At 48.3% G+C, this 24396-nt stretch overlaps 1 protein-coding gene across 1 annotated transcript; it reads left to right on the top strand.

Annotated features, from left to right (window-relative positions):
• The first annotated feature begins 1378 nt into the window (after positions 1–1378).
• Positions 1379–23599, top strand: LOC144098981 (uncharacterized). Its single transcript, XM_077631969.1, has 10 exons — positions 1379–1666; positions 4700–4885; positions 5657–5794; positions 7113–7259; positions 9367–9492; positions 14871–14981; positions 16678–16830; positions 20452–20640; positions 21632–21799; positions 23380–23599. The coding sequence occupies exons 1-10, from the start codon at positions 1597–1599 to the stop codon at positions 23517–23519; spliced, it is 1428 nt and encodes a 475-aa protein (XP_077488095.1). The 5' UTR covers positions 1379–1596; the 3' UTR covers positions 23520–23599.
• Positions 23600–24396: the final 797 nt, after the last annotated feature.

Below are 24396 nucleotides of genomic sequence, written 5' to 3'. Positions count from 1 at the left end.
AGAAAAAGATTCCAAAAACTGTCGTACATGTCGTAGTCGGAAAACTATACGCTGGTATTCACATAACTCCTCTTAGCTTAGCACGTGGAGTGAAACCATGCGCTAACGTCATGATTGCCATCACAATGTCACCACGACTGCCTGTCACACAACTAACCGATTATAAGAGACCTGAAAGCCACCGACCATTGCCAGAAACTCGGCGTAGGTGGAAGGAGTTTCGTGACCGTATCTGTTGGATATCAGCGTGGGTGAGAAGTCTTTATAGACGGATATAAATCAGGAGCGAAGCGGCGAACACCCCTCAAAGGAGACCGTCCATCCTATGGCGTCTATCGCTTCTCTATGGCGTCGTGGTTAATCTCCTTGCACCTGCTTGCAGGTGCAAGGGATTAACCATGGATTATCCGGATTATTCGCGACTGCATGACAATCGGTCGAAGCTGTTGAGTGGAAGACATCCTTCGAATAGAATCGACCGCTTCGTTCTTGAGTTGAATACGATTTCTTAGGCACGGAGCAATGAAAGTACTGTGCGTTCCTGGAGAGATTTTTGATTGGTCAGATGACGATGTCCAGCGAGCCCTTGGCTTCGGTTTGTGCCAGCCTGTACATGAGCTGGACAGAAGTTCTTGACGACTAGAATATCTTGAAGATCTTTCAGTCTAAAAAAAAAAAAAACATCAGGTGGTGGTCATGCTTTGTGGCGAAGGCAAGCCAGGTGGCGGACATGAACGACGTCATGAGACAAGATGCGAAACGAGGACAAACTTAGTCTCTTTGTAAAGAACAAGCCTCACGTCAAATGTTGAATTAACGTGCCAGTGATTCTACTAAGAAAGAAATCTTTGATGTGACACATTCATGTGTTTCCCAATTTTACCAACAGCGTTGCAATCAGTGAGCCCTCCTTAAAACAGCAGGTCACCAGCGTAATCTCGCTTTCCAAATAACAACGCCCAAAAATAATACGCAGGCAGGATAAGTGCCGCAACCAGTTACTGCCCCTTTCCTCTGCAGTTATAATCAGTTTACTAGTACTACTAATTACCTACTCTTGGACGCAGCTATGACTGCTGGCTCGAGGTAACAGGCCAATATTAATGCAACACTTCGGGCTTTAGCGTGCTGCTATAGCCTCGGTGAGCAAAGGATAGGTTCTGCAATTACGACCCTAGTATTCACACGGACACGCACGAGCTGACATTGCACGTACGGCGTGTTCGTATCGATAGCTAGGAACAAAGATACACCCTAATGATAGCTGAGCAACTGAGTAGGACAGAGAAAGTAAAGGACACACAATAAAAAAGAATAAAAACGTAAAAGCGAATAAAGGAAGGGTATATGAGAGCCGTGTGTAAGATCACGGCGGGATCTCACCACCTCTTCCCCCTCCCCGTTACGGACAGAGGCACGGCATCAAGCGCAAAGGTCAACAGCGTCTCGTGGCCGCGGCAGCAGTCTGCGAGGCCGTGATAAGGCGGCGCCTCTGGGGCCGACTGCGCGACGACGCGAGCGTTGGCAGCGACGACCGCGTGCGCGCGGTCTCCTCACGCGACGACGACGCGGGCGCCTCGTAGATCAGCCGCTGCCATGGGAGCCGACATGACGCGCCGGGCCCTCCTCCTGGTCTTCGTGGTCGCCCTGAACGCCGTCGCCGGCGGTGAGTGCGAGGCAGCAGGGCTTTCAGAGGAAAGGGGGATAAAATAATGTACAGGCACGAGAAATATGAAAAGCAACACCTTACTAGAGGGACGTCAAAGATGACTCCTCAAGTATGAGTGAGGGGGGTGTACTTTATTTTGTTTATTTTCTTTCTAAATAGTACTCGTGCGTGTCCATGATCTTCTTAATGCGTTTTAAAGTTACGTGAAGAAGTGAAAAGAATTTTTTTTTTTAGTGCCAGCTTATATCGTTTCAGCTCACATCGGTCATAGGTGTACCTTTGCGGGACGGTTGTCAAAACCAAGGAGGGTTAGCTTATTAGGCAACAGAGGGACGTCACGTCTTAACACGGCAATGAACATAGATTCTCAGTAAATATGAAAGAGATTGCTATGATTTTGAGTTAAATGTGCGGAGTACTTTTATTGTTTAGAAGCTTGATTTCGTACGCGTGATGCGCTTGGCTCCTTCAAGTTTGAGGCAAGTGTAATAGTAATATTGGGCCTCGAATGACATAAAGCTGCTCTTTTTTTTTTTCGTATCGCTAGTTGCTGTACTTATAAGAATGAATTGAGTTGAGCAATATGTGACTGAGCAAGATAGTGACGTTTCTTCGGTAATTTTAAACTCGAATTTATAAACTCCTTTTTGATGGTGTCAGGACGGCGCGAAAACAACAAGGACAAAAGAGGCACACGAACACAACAGGACAGGCGCCAAAGTACTTCTTATAAACTCCCCTTCTTGACAATGGTAATAAATGAGGGAATTCCGCACTCGGAGCGGCTATGCACAGAGGTTCACGAATGTCACCTAGTACGCTGGAAAAATCGTCTTTCTCTGAAGATTATCATCTAAGAATCTGACAATCATTAGACTGCCTTAAGGACTTTAGAATTTTAAGTAATTTTCTTAAGCTGGTCATAACATTTGTTTTGGCAGCATGCTACGGTATGCGCAGCTAGGGGCCGCGGTGATCGAATTTTGATGGAGGCGAAATTCTAGAGGCCCGTGTAATGTGCGATGTCAGTGCACGAAGACCCCCGGGTGATCAAAATTTCCAGAGCCCTTCACTACGGCGTCCCTCAAAGCCTGAGTCGCTTTGGGACGTTAAGCCCTTATGAACCCATTCCTGCTCGAAGTACGTGCCGTGGTTTGTGCGATCAACACCAGATTAAGAAGCTTGCAAACCTTAGAGAGAAATGAAAAAAAAAAACTGCGACACACCGACCAAATTTTCATGAGAGAAGGCCGACCAGGGTTCAACAATCTTCAGGACTGACTGCTCTAGCCTGAAGAAGGTGCCAAGTTGGCGCCGAAACATCGGTTCCACCGTGAGAGTTTGGTTTGGTTTATGGTGTTTTAACGTGCCAAAGCGACTTGAAGAACGCCGTGGAGAAGGGCTCCGAAAATTTCGATCACCTGGTGTCCTTTAACGTGCACTGACATAGTCATGAGACTTTGGTCGGAGTGCCATAGTTTTTTTTCACTCTAATTCGCATTCCGACCAGGCAGATACCCACCGAAATGTTCGCGTACTAATCTTCTAAAACTTGTATTACACGACACACTGGCTCTGGCATATGAAAATACAATGTGGACGTAGCACTTGCGCTATTGCCCCAATTCAAGGACCGCTTTGTAAGTGTCAAGGACAAACTGCCGCGCGAGGTGATTAATCGATCACTGGTATGGTGGCTATGGGTGTTTTAGGAAAAGAGGCAATTTTCGAAGAATATCGAAGGAGCATTAAAATGATGTCAACAAACACCACGTGAGTCCCAGCGGTTTAACTGACCGTGCTGATACCATGGGCCACCAGATAAGCCGGCACGGTGCGCCAATTCTTGCGAAAGGAAGAAACTTGATGCCGTGTCTTCATCTAGAGTCCTTGCAAATCTCAAGCCATGGCACAAACACTGAAAAAAATGAAGAAAATTTTAGCCCCGTTTATTCACACATCTTGCGTTACGGAATCGGCCATTATCGTACGTGTCTTCGTGTGCTTACATGAGGAACAGGACAACTCACCGCATAATGCCGAAACGTCAGTGCTTTTAATGTTCTTTTTACCAGTGGTGCGCGTGCTGTCCTTCGCTTAATTATTGTTATGACCTATGTGTACTCAACTTCGATGATTCCTTAGGGCTGGATGCTCGCCAAACAAAGCAAAAGAAACGCCTTCGTCAGGTGCCAACAACATGTGGACTTTCTGGATGGCAGACTCGCTTCCGTGCAGCAGCGGCCAAGGAAATATGAGGAGATGGAACGTGTTCCTAGACAGACGCAATCACGTGGTGCTTTCTTAATATTCATTACCTAAGAAGCGCTGGTAGCAAGGCTACTTTTGAAATTCTTTTAGGACATTGGCCATTCGGGGCAGTGGTAGGAGTTATATTTTGTTTGTACTACACGACACAGGTGGAACAATTGCTGACGTGTGCCCCGCCAAGGCTCACTGCCGTGGCGTTGTATTGCTGGGTATAAAGTCGTGTGCTCGATACCCTACTTTTACATATCGACTAAAAGCATTAAAAGAGAGAGAGAGAAACGTAATGCTAATATTTCTTCGCACCAGGCTGTCGGAATTGATTGCATTGGTTGAGTTGAAAATATCGCCAGTGCTCACACTTTTTCTAGGCAAGCCGCACAACACAGAGAGAGCTCGGCTAAGCCTAATGACCAATCACCAATCATTTTTGAATCACCGCGCCACAACCGGCTACCTAACAGTGCAACAGCGCCACATCGCTGTTAAGCACTGTATACGGCGCCCTCTCATGCTAAGTGGGGGCAAACTCAGCATAAGTGGACAAATAATATGGCAGCACCATCAGTGATTAAGCAGACTTGTAGCGCCATCTCCTGCTACACAGGCTAAACGGGATGGGGAGACGCGTGCTCAGGTGCTAAAACGTCCTTGGAACAGCTCTCGCTGTAAAATGTTCACCGGATGTCGTATACATCCATCACCATTTTAACCGTCCGGCTTTAATTTATCTCTCTCTCTCTCTCTATCACTCGACTGCAGAGAAAACGACAAAGGGCCCCGTGGACTGCCCAGAGCCGCTGTGCGCCAAGGACTGCAAGACCAAGGTGGGCGATGACGGCTGCCTGGTGTGCGACTGCCGAGGCGACTGCCCCGTGCTGGTGTGCGGACCCGGCTGCCACGAGGTCAAGAACGGGACCGACAAATGCCCCGAGTGCGTCTGCGAAGGTGAGGGGGCCCAATTCCACGACAGATGGCGCAAGCCTGAATTCGTCAACGCCTTGTGTTGCGCATTTAGCAAGGCACACGTCGCGCGACTCTAATACGCCTCGAAAAGACACTGCAAAGTACACCCTATCGGGCTGTGGTTGATTTGTTGGCCTCAAATAAAGATGGCACATACCCACTACATGGGAGTGGCCAAGACACAGACGGTGAATTGATAGAAACAGGAGCGTTTAGAAGGGTCAAAGGAGTAGTAAAAGCGATGTGCATTGAACATCGTCGTCTTCACCAGCTTCCATCTGCGGCGCGACTAGACCAGATCAACTTAATCTCGATCAGAGCTTAACCCGAGTGTAATATCGTGGCTAAATGTGGCTACGACAGTAAAGCTTTGTAGGGGGCTAGTTGGTTGCACATACTGAAACTGGGGAGCGCTATAATCAAGACAAGGGGACAACACCACATAAGAACACCACAAGACACGAGCGCTCGTGTCTTGTGGTGTCCTTATGTGGTGTTGTCCCCTTTTCTTGATTATAGCGTTCCCCAGTTTCAGTGGCTACGACCCACGGAAGCAAAACCATGATCCACCCAGGCTAAACACATGGTTTCGCATGTCTACTCGGTTTAACTACGTTAAAACCCTAACATTTTTTATATAATAAGCATAGAGAAGAGAGCACCACATGACGGGTCTTATCTACGGTGTATCTTCTCTGACTCATCATGTGAACGCTAGTAATCCACTCACATGGCTTCTTTTCTTCGGAACAGGCGAGGAGAGGTTCGGTGTCGGAGGCCAGCCTCCCGAGAAGCGCCACTGTCCCGAGCTGACATGCCCGGCCGAGTGCGAGAAAGAAACGGTGACGCCCCCACACCGCTGCCCATGGTGCCTCTGCCCATCCATCACCGGTAGGTGGCGGCATGCGGCTGTCCCCTCTAGAACACCTCAGTGCCAGCGCCGGGGTGGAGACAACTTAAGCGACCCCGCCATATTGAATCACAACTGGCCTCTCCCATGTACCGCGAAATGCTCGTCTGGTAGCCCAGTGTAGCTCTCGCTGCAAAAGGTCGTTCAAGTTAACGCACTTACGAACGCTAGCGCCGCTGATCCCGTGTGATCCAATATGGCGGCGCCGTTGAAGTTGTCTCCACCCCGGCGCTGGCAATGAGGCATCCTACTTTGAAGCGCGCCGAGAACATGAACGGCGCCGTTACGAACGCTAGCGCCGCTGATCCCGTGTGATCCAATATGGCGGTGCCGCTGAAGTTGTCTCCATCCCGGCGCTGGCATTGAGGTACGCTAGTCCCCTCTTAGCGCGCTCCTCATCGAAGAGGTTAAAACAGAACCTTGGACGAGTTGGTAGTCCATTGAGTAGAAACAGCGCGATTTGAAACTGGGGCGAAGGAAGACACGCACGGACGAGCGCTCGTCCTTCAGTGCGCTGTTTCTACTCATTGAGCAGTTTGATTTGATAGGCTTCTGAGCAACGATCCTCACGGAAACTTATCGGTGCAGTCGCAGGGTCGTATGCACCCACCCTTGAAGCTGCCTGGAATGAATTTAATGCGTGACAGTTTTTGACAAATTCTGTTGTTGGCTTTTCATTACATTTGTTTGATTGATTGATGAGAGATGAAAATAGCACCAGTAGAAGCGATGACGTTGTGTCAATCAATGGGGTAGAAAACAGCACTTACTGTAAGTTACCTACAGCTACACGAAAGCCCAGATAGATATGCATAATCCATTATCAAGCAAACCTTATCGCACGGAAGACACCCATAAATTTACGCTTGGCATCAAGAAAGCAAGATTACTGTCAGTATCCCTGTAATTTAGGAAGGCAAGAACGAGGATGCTAGAAAAACCGTTTTAAAAAGGAGAACAAAGTACTGGACGAATCCACTAGGCATTAATATTGAGATATATTTTCAGCGCCTATTAAGGGATGCCGTTAAAGGTTCAAAAGTTCAAAAACCGCCTTTTTTGTTTGTCGGTCACGCGGCGCTTAGGACCGTATTTCCTGCTGTAAACTGTATTCGCTGGCCGGGCAGACCACGCCAGCATGTCCGACATCTTAGCCATGGTATACCTTGTAAAGCACCCACATGGTAGCATGTAAGGTGCACAACCAGGCTGTTACATCCCGCCTCTCAATTTGGGTCGTTTCAATTGCGATAAGGTCGCCGTCCAGAGTGCCGTAACCGTCGTCCTGCCGTCTTGCAGCCAGGGAGACCCTGGTGAAGTACGGCGAGCGCCACTGTCCCCGCGCACTGCTCAACATGGTGTTCCGGCAGGCGGACCCTCTCGCCAGGCACGTGGTCCACTTTACGGAGCAAGTACGCCATCAGGACGCTGTTGTTCAGCAGCTGGGTGAGCGAGGCCCAGGTGGCATCCTAAAATAGTCGGACACAACTAAGTCCTCAGTTAAGGTCCGCACATTTGTGACCCCCGCACACTGTTCCTTCGCGACAAAGAAATGGTCCTTTCTTAAAGCTTTCCTTGTCACCTATAGGGGGTATTCACCCACGTGACAGCAGCCGCCATTCTGTTGTCTTTAAAGCACTGCGAAAGGTCGCGCACGTGTCTAACGAGATCGTCGTCTCCTGCTCCGGCCGGCACTACTGAAGCCGCACCCTGGACAACAAAATGGCGCCCATGACGTCACGTGAATACCCCCTACGTGAAGAGGTAATAACTAGAGGAAATTTAAGTGCAAGAATGTTGGTTCTATGATTTTTTTTTCAGCAGTGTGGAACATTTGCAGGTTGATCTGGCTTGCTGCATATGACCCGCTAACCGTATGGTCAGCGGGTCATAGACTGTCATTGTTAATTAGTTTTTTTTTTTTAAATTTTGTCCAACTATACCGGCTGGATATAGTTTGGTTGGCTTTCGTCGAGTTCTATTGGTATGCGTATCGCTAGTACAGTCTCATCCATGGTTAGCTTGGATACTTGGGCATGCAAGCTAACCTCGAATTTTGGCGGGGTATAGTTAGCCTTCAGCAAATATCTCAGCAGGTTTGACCTCGTATAAAGTTCCGCAAGCAGGCTTTTTCACAAGTCTCGCTTGACCCAAACGAAATGGCCGACCACATGCTTAGAGCTATCACAACGCGAAAGTGGGCGGCTGTTATTTCATCATTTCAGTATTCAATTCATTTCAAATCTTTCGACTTATTGTACACTCTCCTGGCGATCAGGCTGTAACCGTTGCAAAGGTTATAGCGACATCTCCCCGGTCTCCGGTTTCATGAAGCGCGGTATGTAGGAAAATCTTAAAGCGAAATTTCGTATAAGGCCTCAAAGTTTTCTCGTTCAAACTCTCGCCATCCTTCGTGGTTTATGCTGCATAAGGATTTCTTTTGTGGAGTCAGTGTAGATTAAAACCACACATGACAGGTGTTCTTTGAAAAAGAATATGAGCTCGGGTTAAAGACAGCACGGACAGAAACAGAGAATTAAAAAAGATACCCAAAGATACTTGATACCGACACATGCGGCCTGTATTCATCGATACAATGTTACGACTTGCACTTAGCTTCTAAGTCACTGAGTCACCATGCGTTCTAGGTAAACCGAACTCTATCATGATAATTCTAGGAGCTCCTGCGTTTATCACGACAAAGAGAAGTTACTTGATTCAACTAACACGTAACGCGCAGGATAAAGCCATGATAACATTGCGCCTGCGCACTAACATATACTGGAAATAAACGCACCATGCGTTACGATAGTTTTTTTTTATATATGTCGCAAACTTGCCATGAATGCATAATTTGGGTTCGCTATACACTAATTAAAGGAAATCATGTGAGGTGTTTTCATGCAGCGAGGCTAAAAGCCGACTAAGCCTTTCGTACGCGGGTGATGCTTATTTTTGTTCTTACAACGACATGAATTAATTCGTCAAGGTGTCATTATAAGGAGATTCAAACCACCGACGCACTCACAGATGCGTCAGTGACGTCACGGCGAAGTTTCCTGGCTAGTATTCTCCTGTTGAAGGCGTTCGCATAACGGGTTAGAACAACGGATAACAAAGTGGATGCACTGCAGATAACATGGCTGCAAAAAAAAGAGAGAAAAGATCACACAGTAAGCAACGGTAGACACGCGTCACCTGATAAAGAAACAGAGGAAAACACTTCGGTTTTCAGCCGCCAGTCTTACTTAATTCGATATCCATTTCTTTCCGCCGCCCTAATTAAGTCGCCCTTCAGTTTTTGTCCCCACTGACAGCGGACGCCAACAAGATGTCACGAACCAGTGACTTGACGCCACGTGATAAGCCATCCGCGAGACAAATCTTTGTTTTGGCTCTTCGCGCGAATCCCCCCTAACTCAGTCCACACGATTTCACTTAATTCATGAATGCAAACAAGCAAGCAAACAAACAAACAAACAAACAAACAGGATGCTATGCTCTTGTTAAACATTTCTTCCAATCAACAAAACTCTGCAATGCCTTCATGCAGTGGCAAGCAGCGGGAAGCCCGGAGAGCAGCCACCCAAGCCCGAGTGCGTTCCTCCAAAGTGTGACGGCAAGGGATGCCAACTGGCGCCCGGAGACCAAGGATGCCCACGCTGCGTCTGCACGCCAGGTGAACTGCCCTCTGGCTTTTACGCAAGACGGAAAACTCATTCCAGCAGTTGCCATCTATGAGGAAGACAGTCGAACTGCAAATGTGGCCAGTGGAATCGAGAGATCGACACTTCATGTGTCACCAGTTAATGAACACGTGTAGTAGTATGAAGTTACGGTAGAAATATTAAGAAAGACTGGCATCAGAGTTTTTCACTGCCGCGAGCAGATAGGAGAGCAGTATGAAGCGCAAGTGGAAGGGGCATAAGCAAGGATTAGACGCGCGTCACCTCACTGATCCAGAACATGGCAGAAACTGTCCGAACGGACTGAAAGCTCTCAAACTTAAACAAAACAAAAAATATGAAACAAGTGGGGCAACTCTGCACGTTTTATTAACAAGTTTAACTTATCAGAATGTGCTCAGACAGAGCAGAGGCGTGTTGATACTCGTCGACAGATAGAGACACCGCGAAATGGTCCTTGTCCTCCACTGAGTACGACAGAACACCGACGCTCACGTCAGGTACAACGTTTTAATGTGCTTTCCCCTTCGCACCCTGCTCTAGACGACGCGCCTTTATGCGCATTTTCTCCCATCCTTCTCGCAGACACGATTAAACCGAGCAGCCACCTGTTTAGATTGCTACGAGACGAAATGCTGAGGTGAGTGGCCGTGTGTAGGATGCATTACGAAGGCTCATGCATCGATTGGATCAAAATCAGGAAGATAGCGATTGTCACGCCACTTGTGGGAGTCAAACCATCTACTCATGACTGCTTAAACAAATTTAGAAGTTGCAGTGCGCTGCCAGTAGCGAACTGCGCACATCACTGGCGATGCCGCCTTCACGAAGACAAAAAAAAAAAATCGCCGGCGCTTTGGTTCTGAATTCTTTTCTCAATTGCCGTAATGGAAGATAAGTGCTCGAAGCACACATAGATGCCATTCGCACTTATAGCACTTTCCCTTACAATAGAGGGGTGTAGGGACTAAGGAATGCTTATGGTTTTTCAGTTGTGTGCAACGTGTGTGATTATAAGGGCGTCCATATAGATGCCATTCGCACTTATACTTTCACTACAGAGGGGGACCTAGGGACTGTTCCTAAAGCGCGTTATTCAGTTGTGTGCATTATGTGCGATTTAGAGGGCGCCGATATCACGCAGTCCTTGTCCGGAGTTTGTGAGGTGGGGCAACGGTGGCGGTGTCCATTTGGCTGTGCGCCAGGACCCTATAGTCTGTTTTGAAGATTGTTTTTCCTCTTCGACACCTGAACTGCATGTCGAGATAGGCAGGACAATTTTTCACTAGCAATGTGTTTATGTGACCCCGTGATACTACAGAAACAAGCGGCATAACAAAAATGTGGAATGTAAGAGCCTTTTATGACCCTAACTACGGAGGTAAAAATGTGGCTGCAATTCATTCTCTGTGAAAAATATTAGCCGTACTAACTCATAACTGGAAGGCTGGGCGCCGCCTTTCAGTTTTGGCCACTATGACATGAAATGTGAATTAGACGAACAGAGACATTCACCGAGAACAGGGCGATATATTGCAGGAAAAAAAGACAATAAAATACAATAAAAAATACAGACACTACAAGGTGAATTGAGATGAAGGCACATTTCTGGCACAGTACAACCAGAATTCAGGTTAAACAGTGATTTACTGAATCAAATGTTTTATTTTAGTATCGAGAATTGTTACGGTTTGACTAGTGCTGCACATATTGTAAAAACATGACTGACGAAATAAAAGCTCTGTAAAATATCGACACAAAACAGTACGAAAGTTCCGGCGTAGTGGGACGAACACGTGATATCACTATTCGTGCAAAGAAATTGACAACGCTCACACATTAAAAAAAAGAACCTAAAACAGATAACAGTTTGTTCGCGAACTTAAAAAATTCTGAATTCACTGGTGGATAGGCCACCGACGTCATGTGTGTCCTTACAGTCTACTGCGCAGTCGTTCACCAACAGCCCGAGGGTGAAAATGTTGGCATCCGGGAAGGTTATCTACTGAAGAAAATAAAAGCACAGGATTTCCCGTTGCGAATCTACCGGTATATTACAGGAGGAAAGCCCAAACACGAGCGCTAGCGGCTAAATTATTCGCATAGCCTAAATGCTAATAAAAATCGGGAGGCAGTTTAAAATGCTTCGACGAGGCCTGCCGATACGACTCGTGTGAACTGCGCAACAGGAGCTACGCGATATATCACGTTCAGGAAAGCCTCTTCTTCAAACTGGGCTCCTTGTAGTTCTTGCCGAGTGAACTCCTGCGAGCTGGGCGACCACTCGAGTAACGGGGAACACTGCCCTCGTCCGTCGCGGGAGAGACTGAAAAGGGCTGAGTGCTTGTCTTTGACTTGCGGCGCGACGCCTTGGCCGTCTGAAGCGCGGCTGCTGGCTGCTCCGCCTGCCTTGACCCCGGCGGCGTCTCGGCGCTTGCCGCAGAAGGCGGCACATTCGGGTGGCCTTCACCATCATGAATCATGCCAGTCTTTTCAGGAATGACTGGAGAGGGCAGCACTGCAAGGAAGTCTGGCGACTCTACGAAGGCCTCATCCAGAGGGCACGTCGACGACCGCAGAGAGACGTCGCTTGATGATTCGCACTCTCCCCGCATACTTTGCCCGGTTTCGAGCCGAAACGATTCCGGGGATTCATCTGTGGACGAGTATCGCCGGCCGTGACCGACCGCCGACAGCGAAGGGCTTCTATGCGAACCGAGGCTTCGACTGCCGCTAGACTTGCCCACTGACTTCCGTGGTTTGGGAGGGACACGAACCTGCTTTGGACTGGACGGCGAGTCTTCCGTGAGGCGGAAATCGTCAACTTCCTCGGCCCCAGCGCTGAAAATCGGCGGCATCTTGCGGCCGTCGAGCTTGTGACCGTTGCTGATGCTGGCAGCAGGCGTATTAAGCGCGGAATCTGTTTCGGCGGTAGTGCTTTGGTTCACCGCAACCTGTTCAACAGCATTAAGCATTGGTGTCGGTCTCTCAGGGGATAACGCGAAAGGCTCAAGAGGGCTGACGGTGCGGCAGCCAGGAATTTTATCTAACTCGCGGTCTGTGTTCATTACCGCGGTAAGCGTCGGAGACTGGCAGACTCCTGGGTCCCGTGCGGGCACTTGGGGGGAACTACATCCTGACCATATGATGGTCTCGTCTTCCTCAGAGATTACGGTAATGTTGCCGCATTCACTCGCGCATGGCCTACCATGAAGGTGCAACGGCAGCCCGAGGTCTTCCCGAGTGCTCGGGTCGTCAGCGGCATCGGTCAGGGTTAAGTCTCGTTCGGGAGTCATTATATCCTGCAGAAGTACGATCGCTCGTGAGTAATTAATGCTGGCATCGTGTATGCATTGCATACCCGCTTCCAACCAGGCTTTGAGTCGCGGCAGGGCAAGCTTTTCAATCTTCTGCTCACGCTCGTTCACCTTCTCTAACCTGGACGTCTTCCTCTGGGACGCAGCCAGTGCTCGGGCTAGTTGCCCGTTCTTGCGGAGAATCAGCCGCACCTTCTTTTTGTACGTAGCCAACACGTCCGACGCATTCATGGTAGAACTGTGGCTGTCCTTATAGCCCCACTGGACGTTGTACTTCGCTGGCCGTGGCAGCACGGTTGACATTCCAGGTGCAGCAACGCCTAGACGTTCTTGTACTGTACTCGTTGCGGAACGAAGCAATGCGAGCGACGTGTCTTGAGTGGCCTTAGGTGTATCGCCGTCAGCTCCCCCGAAGCGGTGGCGTCGGGTGTCGAGGAATGCTGCTGACCGTCTGGACGTAGAAGAGACAGCACCGACACGAACGCTGCACACGTTTCGCCGTTCGGCTGCTCTTGCTGGGTGCACTTCTGCGTTGACGACGCAGACCGCATAAGGCTCCGCTATTTTTTTTATAGGTAGCGATAACTGCATGCGCGCCCTCTCACGGGTTCCAAGGAGCGGCGCTAGCAGGCGAGACATGACAGGCCGACTCCGCGATAAATGGAACAGGCTCAGTGCCGGATAGGCCGGCTGGCGACACGTGACCTCTTCCATACGCGCTCCACCTCAAGGGAAGACAGCTAGAAAAAGCATACCCGGCCTCTAGCGGCAGCAGCGGCAGAATGAAAAATGACAGGTGGCGGAAGGCTGCAGAAACGCTTGCCAAACTGAGGGCGTATTCTCAACGGCATTTCAGCTGCAGGGGCAAAGGTAGACGCACGTGCAATAATCTTCCTTCGGTTTTACAATCGATAACGTTGCAATGTTTTAGAGTGCTCCGGCCAACGGCTATCATCATTGTATGATTGGAAGCTTGAATCACCAAGCTTCGCTCGCTTATCAACGCAATAAACAACAACAATCAGCAGTTTTTTTTTTTTCGGCGCCGGGCGCCAGTGACGGCAGATTACAGCACCGCTTGGAGAAGGGGGCGTATTTCAGGTGGCATTTCTGTAGCAGCGACAAAACGTGATGCACTACGGATAATCACTTTCTCTGCGTGTTTTACGGGCTGCTCAAAGCGTTGTCTTTTGACTTTGTGCGAGCTCCTCAGTCACAGTGGACGCTGTTAGCTTGCTTCTAGTTTTCGTCGGCTTCGGTCCTAAACAGTGTACCACGCGGCGGTTTTATAAATGTTCACCTCTGAACAACGGCAATATGCTTAATTGCAGCGAAGGTGAATTCTATGCGCGAGGATGCGTAAGACATCTGCTTCAAAACGAGATTCCAGTAAAGTGCGAGGTGCGCATACAACCACCTTACATACGAGCAATCTCACATAGATGGCAGCGGCAACTCACTATTGTCTTGAGTTACATGCGAGCCAGTTTTAACAGGTCCCACGGCGGCTATCATGTGGAAATGGCTATAGCTCGGAATGCCATCTGGATTTCATCGTGCTACCGTCTGTTGTAGAAATTGAATACACTCGTGAAAACATCAAGGAATGCAATCAAGGTATCCATCAAGGTATGCACACAGCACGTGCCTGGCTAAAGCTCTAGAGATGAAAAACGTGCAGATCTTCCAACAGAAATTATAAGCCAGCAATACTCTGAGAAGGGTTGGTGTGCACCAAGAGAAAAAAAGAGCTTCATTTGCTTTTTTATCTCTCATGCTCTGCATTGCAAAATAGGATGCAAGACTCTAGTCGAACTGCAATACTAAATGGCAGCCCTTTTTCTGGAGCAAACTGGACTCGGTGGGCATAGAACACGAATATTATTACGTCATGGTGAAAACTCTTTGGTGCAGTTGTCTCAACACAGACGGATGTGGTGGTAGCCGGGATCAAATTTTCGCGCACTTTTTTTTTGCTTTAAAAACACGCCCAACCGAAGCTGCGACAAATGTTTTGTTGGAGCTGAACTTAAGTTCTTTTGTTCTCTCCGCAGAGGCCGGATCCAAGAAGAAAGGGAACAGGACAAAGGCCCCCAAATCGCACTCGGTCGGCAAGAGGAACACCACAGCAAAGAAGGAGAGCTCCGAGGAGAGCAACGAGTCCAGTAAGGCGCAGCTTTATTCCTCATAAAGAAGTGCGTTAATTCCTACCGTACAGAAGCAGGCGTAGTTTAACGCGATGTTTACTGCTGACCTGTTGTTTCGTTTGATTTCCCCATAGCCACCAAACCAGCCTCCAAACATGCTATTCACTACTTAATCAAAAGTTCAGTTGATGCACTGACCTTTCAATTGAGGGCCTTCCGGGCGTTGCCGCATTGCTCTCTGGGCGCTTTGCGCCTCGCGCTAGCGCGGTGGAAGCGGTAGCGAAACTGGTTTGCAACAGCCCAGACAGTGGGCGTCTCGACATCGGACTCACCGATGGCAGCACCTGTCATCACAGGGCAGAGGCGCGTCGCTTAATCGCTGCACTACTGCGCCAGGAGTGGTATGAGGACTCCCACAAATCTATAAATGTAAAGTCGAGAATGACCAAATCCGCATATATGGACGTTAATCCACCAGAACCTATCGCGTCATACCTTTCGCATTAGGCGGAGCTTAAGTGTCCCCTCCAATGTTTTGTTCGTCATTTTCCCGCCGGCCCTGAGCTATATCGGCAGTGGACATCGTTGGGGAACAGAAAATACTTGTGCCAACAACGAGCTTGTACATATGTTCAGCGCACATTGTGAGTGAAGTGCAGACAGAAAGAAGCCCGCTATCTATGCTTAATCTCGGGCGCAGAACGAAGCCCAGTGCCTAGCCTACCACTTATGCCGCACATAATTTTAGGAGACTGGGCTTTTGGATGGTTCGGGCGAAGCTGTCTTAATTCAAGAGCACACGATGCAGGGACTTAGATTTGGCCAAAACTTTGTGTCGCCATCTCGCATGTTCACGAACATCGGGTGCGGGTAGGCATCGCCGCCTGACAGCAACAAAAAAAAACATGCCGTTAGTATGAAAATAATCGCATTTGCACAGCCACGGCATGTATAGAAGTGGAGCCATGAACTTTTTGCCTAACTGCAAAGTTAGCAAAAATACTGCGACGGCAGTGAAAGAAGAAAGAATACCCGACACGCACTGGACGATAAACTGTCACGCATTGTAATAAATCGTTCGTTTGAAAACACATTGAATGGATTGTAAATAGGTCCACTCAAGTAGATGATGCATAACCGTGTGAGATATACGAGAGAACTTTGTGCCTAGAGCAGTGCAATTCTGTAACTCTTATTTAAATAAGTTGCCATTAGTTGCCATTCTAATTACTAAAGCTGAGAGTGATCAAAAGTTAAAAATAATTACCGCATGCAAAATGTGCCCTTATGCGGCAAACTTCTAGACGACGAAACTGTCTTAGTAAGAAAGATAGCTTTAATTCTGCGTGTGGTGCTGGCATCGTTTCCACCTCTGCACTCTCTCCGTCAAAGGTACTCGTCATGATATATCGTTGCTGTGGATTACCTCAACCACTTGTGTTCTCGGTCTTCTTCTAGCTGATCCAGGGGTTCACCATGCTAGACACCGGTCACTGGAAAGGGCGAGGCAATGCAGGACAAGAGGGATGTCACAAAAGGGAAACGTGGTTGTGAGAGGGAGAGAAGTGATCGTTTAAAAAACTGAGTAGGGGATGAGGTGGTGCTGAGAGAGTCGGAGTAATCATAATATTGAGCTGGAATTCGCATTTAAATCATTCTGCTGGCCGAGCCCGTTCATGACTTCACTCTCTGTTGTTGCTGCCTGCTCGCACAGACAGCCGCGAGAGCCACGAGAGGGCGCATCGTGGTAGGAGGGACCACCAAAAGGTTAACCACAAGGAAGCACACAAGCATGAGCACAAGCACGAGCACAAGCCCGGCAACCACACGGCGACTCACGCTGACGGAACGGAGCCCAGACAGCACCGTGAGTTCAAGAACTGCGTTTTCGGCTTCGACCTTCAGAGCGGCAAGTGTATCGGTGTCGTTCGGTGATACGTCCTCGTCATTGTCCTCGCGGACAGCGTTCACGTACTCCACACCCCTATACCCCAATACCCCGACACATCTAACCAACACTTCATGACTGCTTAATGCACCAGCCTGCACTAACACTGTCGACGCAGCCGTACACCCACCACCAACTTCGCCAACCCTTATACCCCACACCATGACTGCCTACTGCTCCCATGGCATCCGACACCATCACGCATGCGTGCGAGACGCACGTCAACGTACCCTCCTACAACACTATCCTTACCCCGACACCCCAACTTTCACACCCTCTCCCTAAGTCTGGTTCATGCCCTCGGCTTCTCCAGCACTTTCAGCTAAAGGGTCTCAGCGCTAATGTGAGTAATACCCCTGTCACACGGCATTCCTCTAAGGCCTTTTCAGCAAAGGCACCTTTTTTCACCAAAGGAGTGAAAGCTTAAAGGAGCAGCTACGCTGCTACACGACGCAGCCCAAAGGTGAAACAGTCGTTCCTTACCCCGACACCCCAACTTTCACACCCTCTCCCTAAGTCTGGTTCATGCCCTCGGCTTCTCCAGCACTTTCAGCTAAAGGGTCTCAGCGCTAATGTGAGCAATACCCCTGTCACACGGCATTCCTCTAAGGCCTTTTCAGCAAAGGCACCTTTTTTCACCAAAGGAGTGAAAGCTTAAAGGAGCAGCTACGCTGCTACACGACGCAGCCCAAAGGTGAAACAGTCGTTCCTTACCCCGACACCCCAACTTTCACACCCTCTCCCTAAGTCTGGTTCATGCCCTCGGCTTCTCCAGCACTTTCAGCTAAAGGGTCTCAGCGCTAATGTGAGTAATACCCCTGTCACACGGCATTCCTCTAAGGCCTTTTCAGCAAAGGCACCTTTTTTCACCAAAGGAGTGAAAGCTTAAAGGAGCAGCTACGCTGCTACACGACGCAGCCCAAAGGTGAAACAGTCGTTCCTTACCCCGACACCCCAACTTTCACACCCTCTCCCTAAGTCTGGTTCATGCCCTCGGCTTCTCCAGCACTTTCAGCTAAAGGGTCTCAGCGCTAATGTGAGCAATACCCCTGTCACACGGCATTCCTCTAAGGCCTTTTCAGCAAAGGCACCTTTTTTCACCAAAGGAGTGAAAGCTTAAAGGAGCAGCTACGCTGCTACACGACGCAGCCCAAAGGTGAAACAGTCGTTCCTTACCCCGACACCCCAACTTTCACACCCTCTCCCTAAGTCTGGTTCATGCCCTCGGCTTCTCCAGCACTTTCAGCTAAAGGGTCTCAGCGCTAATGTGAGTAATACCCCTGTCACACGGCATTCCTCTAAGGCCTTTTCAGCAAAGGCACCTTTTTTCACCAAAGGAGTGAAAGCTTAAAGGAGCAGCTACGCTGCTACACGACGCAGCCCAAAGGTGAAACAGTCGTTCCTTACCCCGACACCCCAACTTTCACACCCTCTCCCTAAGTCTGGTTCATGCCCTCGGCTTCTCCAGCACTTTCAGCTAAAGGGTCTCAGCGCTAATGTGAGTAATACCCCTGTCACACGGCATTCCTCTAAGGCCTTTTCAGCAAAGGCACCTTTTTTCACCAAAGGAGTGAAAGCTTAAAGGAGCAGCTACGCTGCTACACGACGCAGCCCAAAGGTGAAACAGTCGTTCAGGCTTAGCACCCGCTGCTGTGCTCGAGCCGGCTGAAGTGAGTGCTTTAAAATTAAAGTGGAGAATTCTGTTCATTCGCTGAGCTCAGACAATTTTTTTTTCATTCTAATTGCTTGCTTGAAATGACTGCAACAGCTGCTCTCATCAGCAGCAGCAGGTTTTGTGTATTGCCTTGGCCACCAGGGGCACTCGGTGTTGCTTCAACAATTTTACTGTCTTGAAATCTGGGCATAAAATATAACAACGTGCAAAAAGCAAAGCCAGACAAACCTTTTGTATTTTTAAAAGATGTTTTCAAACATTGTTGGCTTCATCTACTTTTTTTTTTCATTGCATTTACTTTTTGACGTTGGATGGAACTGCCGTCGCAGGTTCTCGAAGGCCGCGCCTTTGGGCTCCAAAGGTCTCTGACGGGCGCCTTCGCCTCCAAGGCCCTTAGCGGCAAAGGCACAACATTTGTGCCGTGTATATAAGCCTTTGGATATAAGGACCCGATTCTCAAAGGCCTTTGCGGTGCCCGTGTGACAGGGGTATTAAGCGGCGTGAACGTAAGACACAGCACGCGTACTACCTACCCAGGGTTACTAAGCACTTCGACTAGCACCAGCATTTCGCATCGTCCCGGATGTCGCTGAAATTCACATTACCACAGAGGTCAAGTTCGGTCAATTTTTGTCATTGAATTTTTGGTTGAAAAAAGCAATAAAAACACGGGAGAAACATGAAAGTAGTCCCGGACGCCTGACAAACTCCGCTTAATGCTACAAGACATACTATTAAAGTTTCCTATGTTGTCGCCTCAATATTTCGCTCAAGGTGTTTATTTTTCGTGGTATATTATGTCGGTCTCTAAAGTTGCCAGAAACTACGCGATATACCACTCCGATAGTGTTACACTGTTTTTCTCACATTTGTTAAGGAGTCTCCGGCGTCCCTCGTTGATTCGCTGCTAACTAGAGTGAACTTACTTCTCATGACCGGTCGCATTTGCTACACATTGATTTTTACTCTTCTCTTTTTTTTTTAACTCGCCATGACTGCGCTATTGAGGTAATCTCATGGTGCTTGTGATAAAAAATACCCAAGGCATGCTGTGATGCCCAGCGTTTTCCCGTATCCTTGTCCAAAGAGATCAAAGCACTGGGAGTGCAATGAGAGGGCCGCCGCACGTATTGGTGACCATTCCTGTGTGAACCGAGAAGTGGCTTTGAAACCTTTTAAAGTTCTTGAAAGTTCGCTTGGCCCCGTGGAGCAGCCTTCGTCATGTTGTCAAGCAGAACAGCATATACACAACACTTGTCGAACAGTCGTATCGACGCTTGGGTGCAAAACGCAGTGCAGGTAGCCGGTAATTCTATTTACCCATTGAAGGTCTTTTACCGCCCCCCACACACATAGACACGCATACACACACATGCATTCACACACAAATACATGTACATACATACATACATACATACATACATACATACATACATACATACATACATACATACATACATACATACATACATACATACATACATACATACATACATACATACATACATACATACATACATACATACATACATACATACATACATACATACATACATACATACATACATACATACATACATACATACATACATACATACATGTTATTCTCAATTGCAGACTCGTTCCACAAGGTGAATTTCGTTTTCTACGTACGTGTCCTAGAACCCCCGTTTCTGTGTCGGGAAGATTCTTAAAAATCTTCAGTATCGAAACTATACCCATACCCAGCGACATTTCGGTTCTTCAAGATTTCTTCTCAATCACCATTTCTTCTCAATAGTCAATTCTTCTCAAGCAGCTTCGAATTAAGGTGCTGCTGCACAGTATGCTCACAGCGTTGCATCTCCCTTCCCGTGCACATGCAGCGCCGCACGCGGTCGTTCAGTGCGTGGTTCCGGTGTGCGAGCCGTACTGCAAGTTCCGCCAGGCCGAGCACGGCTGCCTGGTGTGCGAATGCCCGGACGTGTGTCCACAACTGGTCTGCGGCGCGGGCTGCCAGCCGTACTACACCGAAGCCAGCAAGTGCGAGCGGTGCCTCTGCGCCCCTCACACACGTGAGCCCATCTGCCCTGCCTCGTTTTCATGCACTAACAACTTAGGTCGGAAAAGGGAACCACGCTGCTAACTGTGGAGGTTTGCCCCTCGGAAAGGTGACCTCTTATCTTGCGGTTTCAGCCCTTCTTTCAACATAGCATTTTGTACCGAGACATCGCCAAAATTACGAATATTGATGGCTGGAACTTTATCACTGCTCCTGGTTTATGAAGCGAGTACATACGTGCAATGACTTCAGAAATCTTATATTATCCAAAACGTTGCATGCTTGCGTTCTTATAGTGTCATTGACACCTGCTTTCTTTCGTCTCACATGCTTTATTTATCATTACTAATGAGAGCTCAGGACTGCAGAGACTAATACAATCACTTTAGTTTCTTTCAATTACTTTTAGTCCATGCATACCAAGCTTCCACAGATCGTCCACATCCACTTGAAGCATCATCATCGAGCCACACACACATCAAGCGCTCACAAAAAAAAAAAACAGAAGGACACGTAATTTTATATGTTTGCAATGCGTTAGCATTAGCAGCACTTGACTCCAGCCAATCAGTCAATGGGAATTCTCCGATCTAGTGACGTCACTTTTTTCCAGCCAATCAGTGAATTTAGCTTCCGGCGACACATTTGCTTCCCGATAAGGCTTCTAATACTACAGCATCAAAAATAAGCTTCGACGAAACTTTTCCAACACAAGAGCGCCCCGTGATTCGCCTAGCGCACGGACCCCGGCCAAACCTGACAGTCAATGAGGTAGCACAAACATAGCAACAACTAAGAACTTAAGAGATGTTCTGGCAATATCGCCCCTCATTAATTTTTTATTCCGACGCGGCGTCTTCTATGCCATGAACTACGACTCGAGGCCATCAACACCCTAAGGGGCCGTGCATAGACGCGCTCTCACTCGGAACGCTCTCGCAACGACGCCAACGGTGATGGGCCGTTTCCTCCTGCACCGCTCATCTCTGCGTGCTCGCGCGCAGGCCGGGAGCAGCTGTCCGAGGTGTTCTCGTCCTTCTGCTCGGAGCACACGCTGCACCGGATGCTGGCGGACTTTGACGACTTCCGGGACAGCCTGCTGCGACTACAGCACCGAAGCCTCGAGCTGCAGGAACTCATCAACCGCGCCGAGCACGCCCGGGGAATCCACGGTGAGTGCACATATAACGGCGGCGGGTGCTGGGACTGTGGTAGAGCTGCTTCATTGTAACCGCTTCCATAGCCGCCCGGGGACAAAAAGAAAGTACTTTCTAAAAAAAAGCAGACAAATGAAAGGACACACTTCCTTAATACAAAGTCGGACCGCAGCGGTGGCCTGGTTAGAGCATCCGCCTCGTATGCGGGAGGTGCGGGGTTCGACCTCTTTGCCGTCCGGGACCCACTGAGGACCCACCGGTGATACAATGGGTAACAAGCTTTCCCCTGGACTGTGTTCAGGTTATATAGGATGAGATGCTTAGAAAATGGGTCTCTGATACCACCTTGAGTTGAGCAATACGCTTTGTGATGTGACGCTCATTGGTCAAAGATGTCGTTGAGTCATTAAAAATCCACTATCATCATCATAATGCAAAGACAGGAAAGAATAAAGTAAAGGCGGGAAGGTTGTTCCGGCCGTAATGCCCGGATTACCACCCTGCGTATGCATGGAGAACGGGTTAAAGGGGGTTAAAGAGAAGACAGAAGTAAAATTTACTCAGTAATGTCCGTGGAATCAGGCCATGATCGTTGGTTCGTGGCGACGAATAAAAAAAAGTCCACAGTTCATTTTCAGGTGGCCATTCAGTATGTGGCTGTTAAGTTTAAGCGAGGAGAAACGTAATTAGACGGATATCTCTAATCGACCAATGCAAGCATTGAGGGGGAAAGCACAAAATACAACGAGTTAAGGAAAACAGGGAAATCGTTTCTTTCACGGTATTGGTCATGACTGTTGCATCGCCCTTGCTTACTCTCTTTCAATACATTCCGACAAACAGGGCAAGCTGTCACTATGCAGATATTGCGGGGCCTCTTCCTGCATGTTCATGTCGTTTAAATGTAGTCACGTAGCATGAATAAACTAAACCAGACTGACAACCGTAATAGCATAACTGTTTTACTATTCCAAAAATACAAAAAAGAAGGAAAAGATGTTACCAGCCGCGGCAATATCTAATTAATATCTTAAGCACCCGAGCTGCGGCCGACGGAAATAAAAGGGGCCAAGGAGAGGATAGCAAGGAGCAGTACTCAGGGGAGCGATAGCGAGAATTGATGGACAGGAGAGAGCTAGCTTTCCACACTATTTACAAAAATGCAAAAGATGATCAAGTTTGCAGCGCTCGCGCGGGATTGATTGTATACGCACTGTGTTGCAGTGGAAAGAGGTCAGACTGAAAATAGCCACCAAAGTATTGCTGAAATATTTCGTAAAATTACATCACGTTAATTACACTGTATGGTTTAGGCATTCATGTCAATTTGTTGTTTTTGAATAATTGCCATGCATTTATATTCCCTCACATTTATTAATACCAGTTTGTCTTTTTTCTTATTCCTGATGTGTCTTGCCGGATATCTTGCTTATACCTGAAGCAATACTTTTGTTCGCCACTCTGTGCTAATGCGTATTGAAATGAATATCGTGAAGATAGTATGTTTTAGGCAAAGTAGCCCATAAGTAGTATTACTTATTTCCTTCTGCGTGTGCATCTTTCTTCTTTGCTGAAGTGTGCTTAAAATATTGCAGGGCCCGTACCCGAGGAAGTCCGAACGAACTTCGGAAGGCATCACCACAATCACCACCAACCACTTCACCACCTGGCGGGCCATCACCCGAAGCATGCAAACGGCCACCATTCGAAGCCCTCCGAAGCGCACCACAACTGAGCACCCCATAGCTGTTTTGCGACTCATGCCTTGTGTTCGCTGTAATGCGAAAAATAAAAAATCTGTCGCAAAGACGAGAATTAGTGCATGTTGCTGTTTCTAGGTTTTCTTATTTTTTGCGACTCATATTTGAAGTGGAGACCAGCCCGTAGCGTTGAAAGCCTTTGGTTTGGAAGAACAAAAATCAAAATGTTCCTGTTTTCCATTTTGAAAACATTTGAGCACTATTACTACCACTAGTGCTACGACCAACCTGTCTCCTCAGCACTGTTATTACTCGCCTTTTAAAGCGAAAGCTTTACTGGCCGCGAACTTGCGATTTCGCCGTGGCGGTGCTCCGAGGAGGCACATGACGTCACAACGCGCGCCTCGCCACGGATATTTCTCTCTCTCTCGCTCCCTAGTCACTACTGTGCATGCGCCACGAGTAGCACCGAGCCACAGCTGTTCCGCCACTGCGCAGCGCCGCGCCTTTCCTCAAAATCCAACTCTCAATTTTCAGTTTTCTCTTTCTTCTTTCCCTCCCTCCTTTATCCCTTCGTTTACGGCGCGGTTCGGGTGTCCACCGAGATATTTGAGACGGTTACTGTGACATTTCCTTTCATAAAAACCAAACAAAACAAGTGAGCTGACGGCGTTCATAGAGTTCTTTGGCGTTGACAACTTTGCAAGGGACGTTCATTTTCACGAAAGGAAAGGCGCGCAACCGGCTCCGTGGGTCAGTGGAGACCTCAATCTCGCTTTCATGTACGTGGCGTTGGTTTCCAACTGCAAAAGCCTGCTTTGATTGCGTTCCGCACAAACTGGATAGGCAGTGCGCCCTCCCTGCCACCCTGGGAGGTGGTATGCAGTTAATGGTTGATCGCGACAGATTGAT

The sequence above is a fragment of the Amblyomma americanum genome, chromosome 7 (genome assembly GCF_052857255.1).
Source record: "Amblyomma americanum isolate KBUSLIRL-KWMA chromosome 7, ASM5285725v1, whole genome shotgun sequence".
In the NCBI taxonomy this organism is placed as follows: domain Eukaryota; kingdom Metazoa; phylum Arthropoda; class Arachnida; order Ixodida; family Ixodidae; genus Amblyomma; species Amblyomma americanum.
This window is presented reverse-complemented; position numbering and strand designations above follow the sequence as displayed.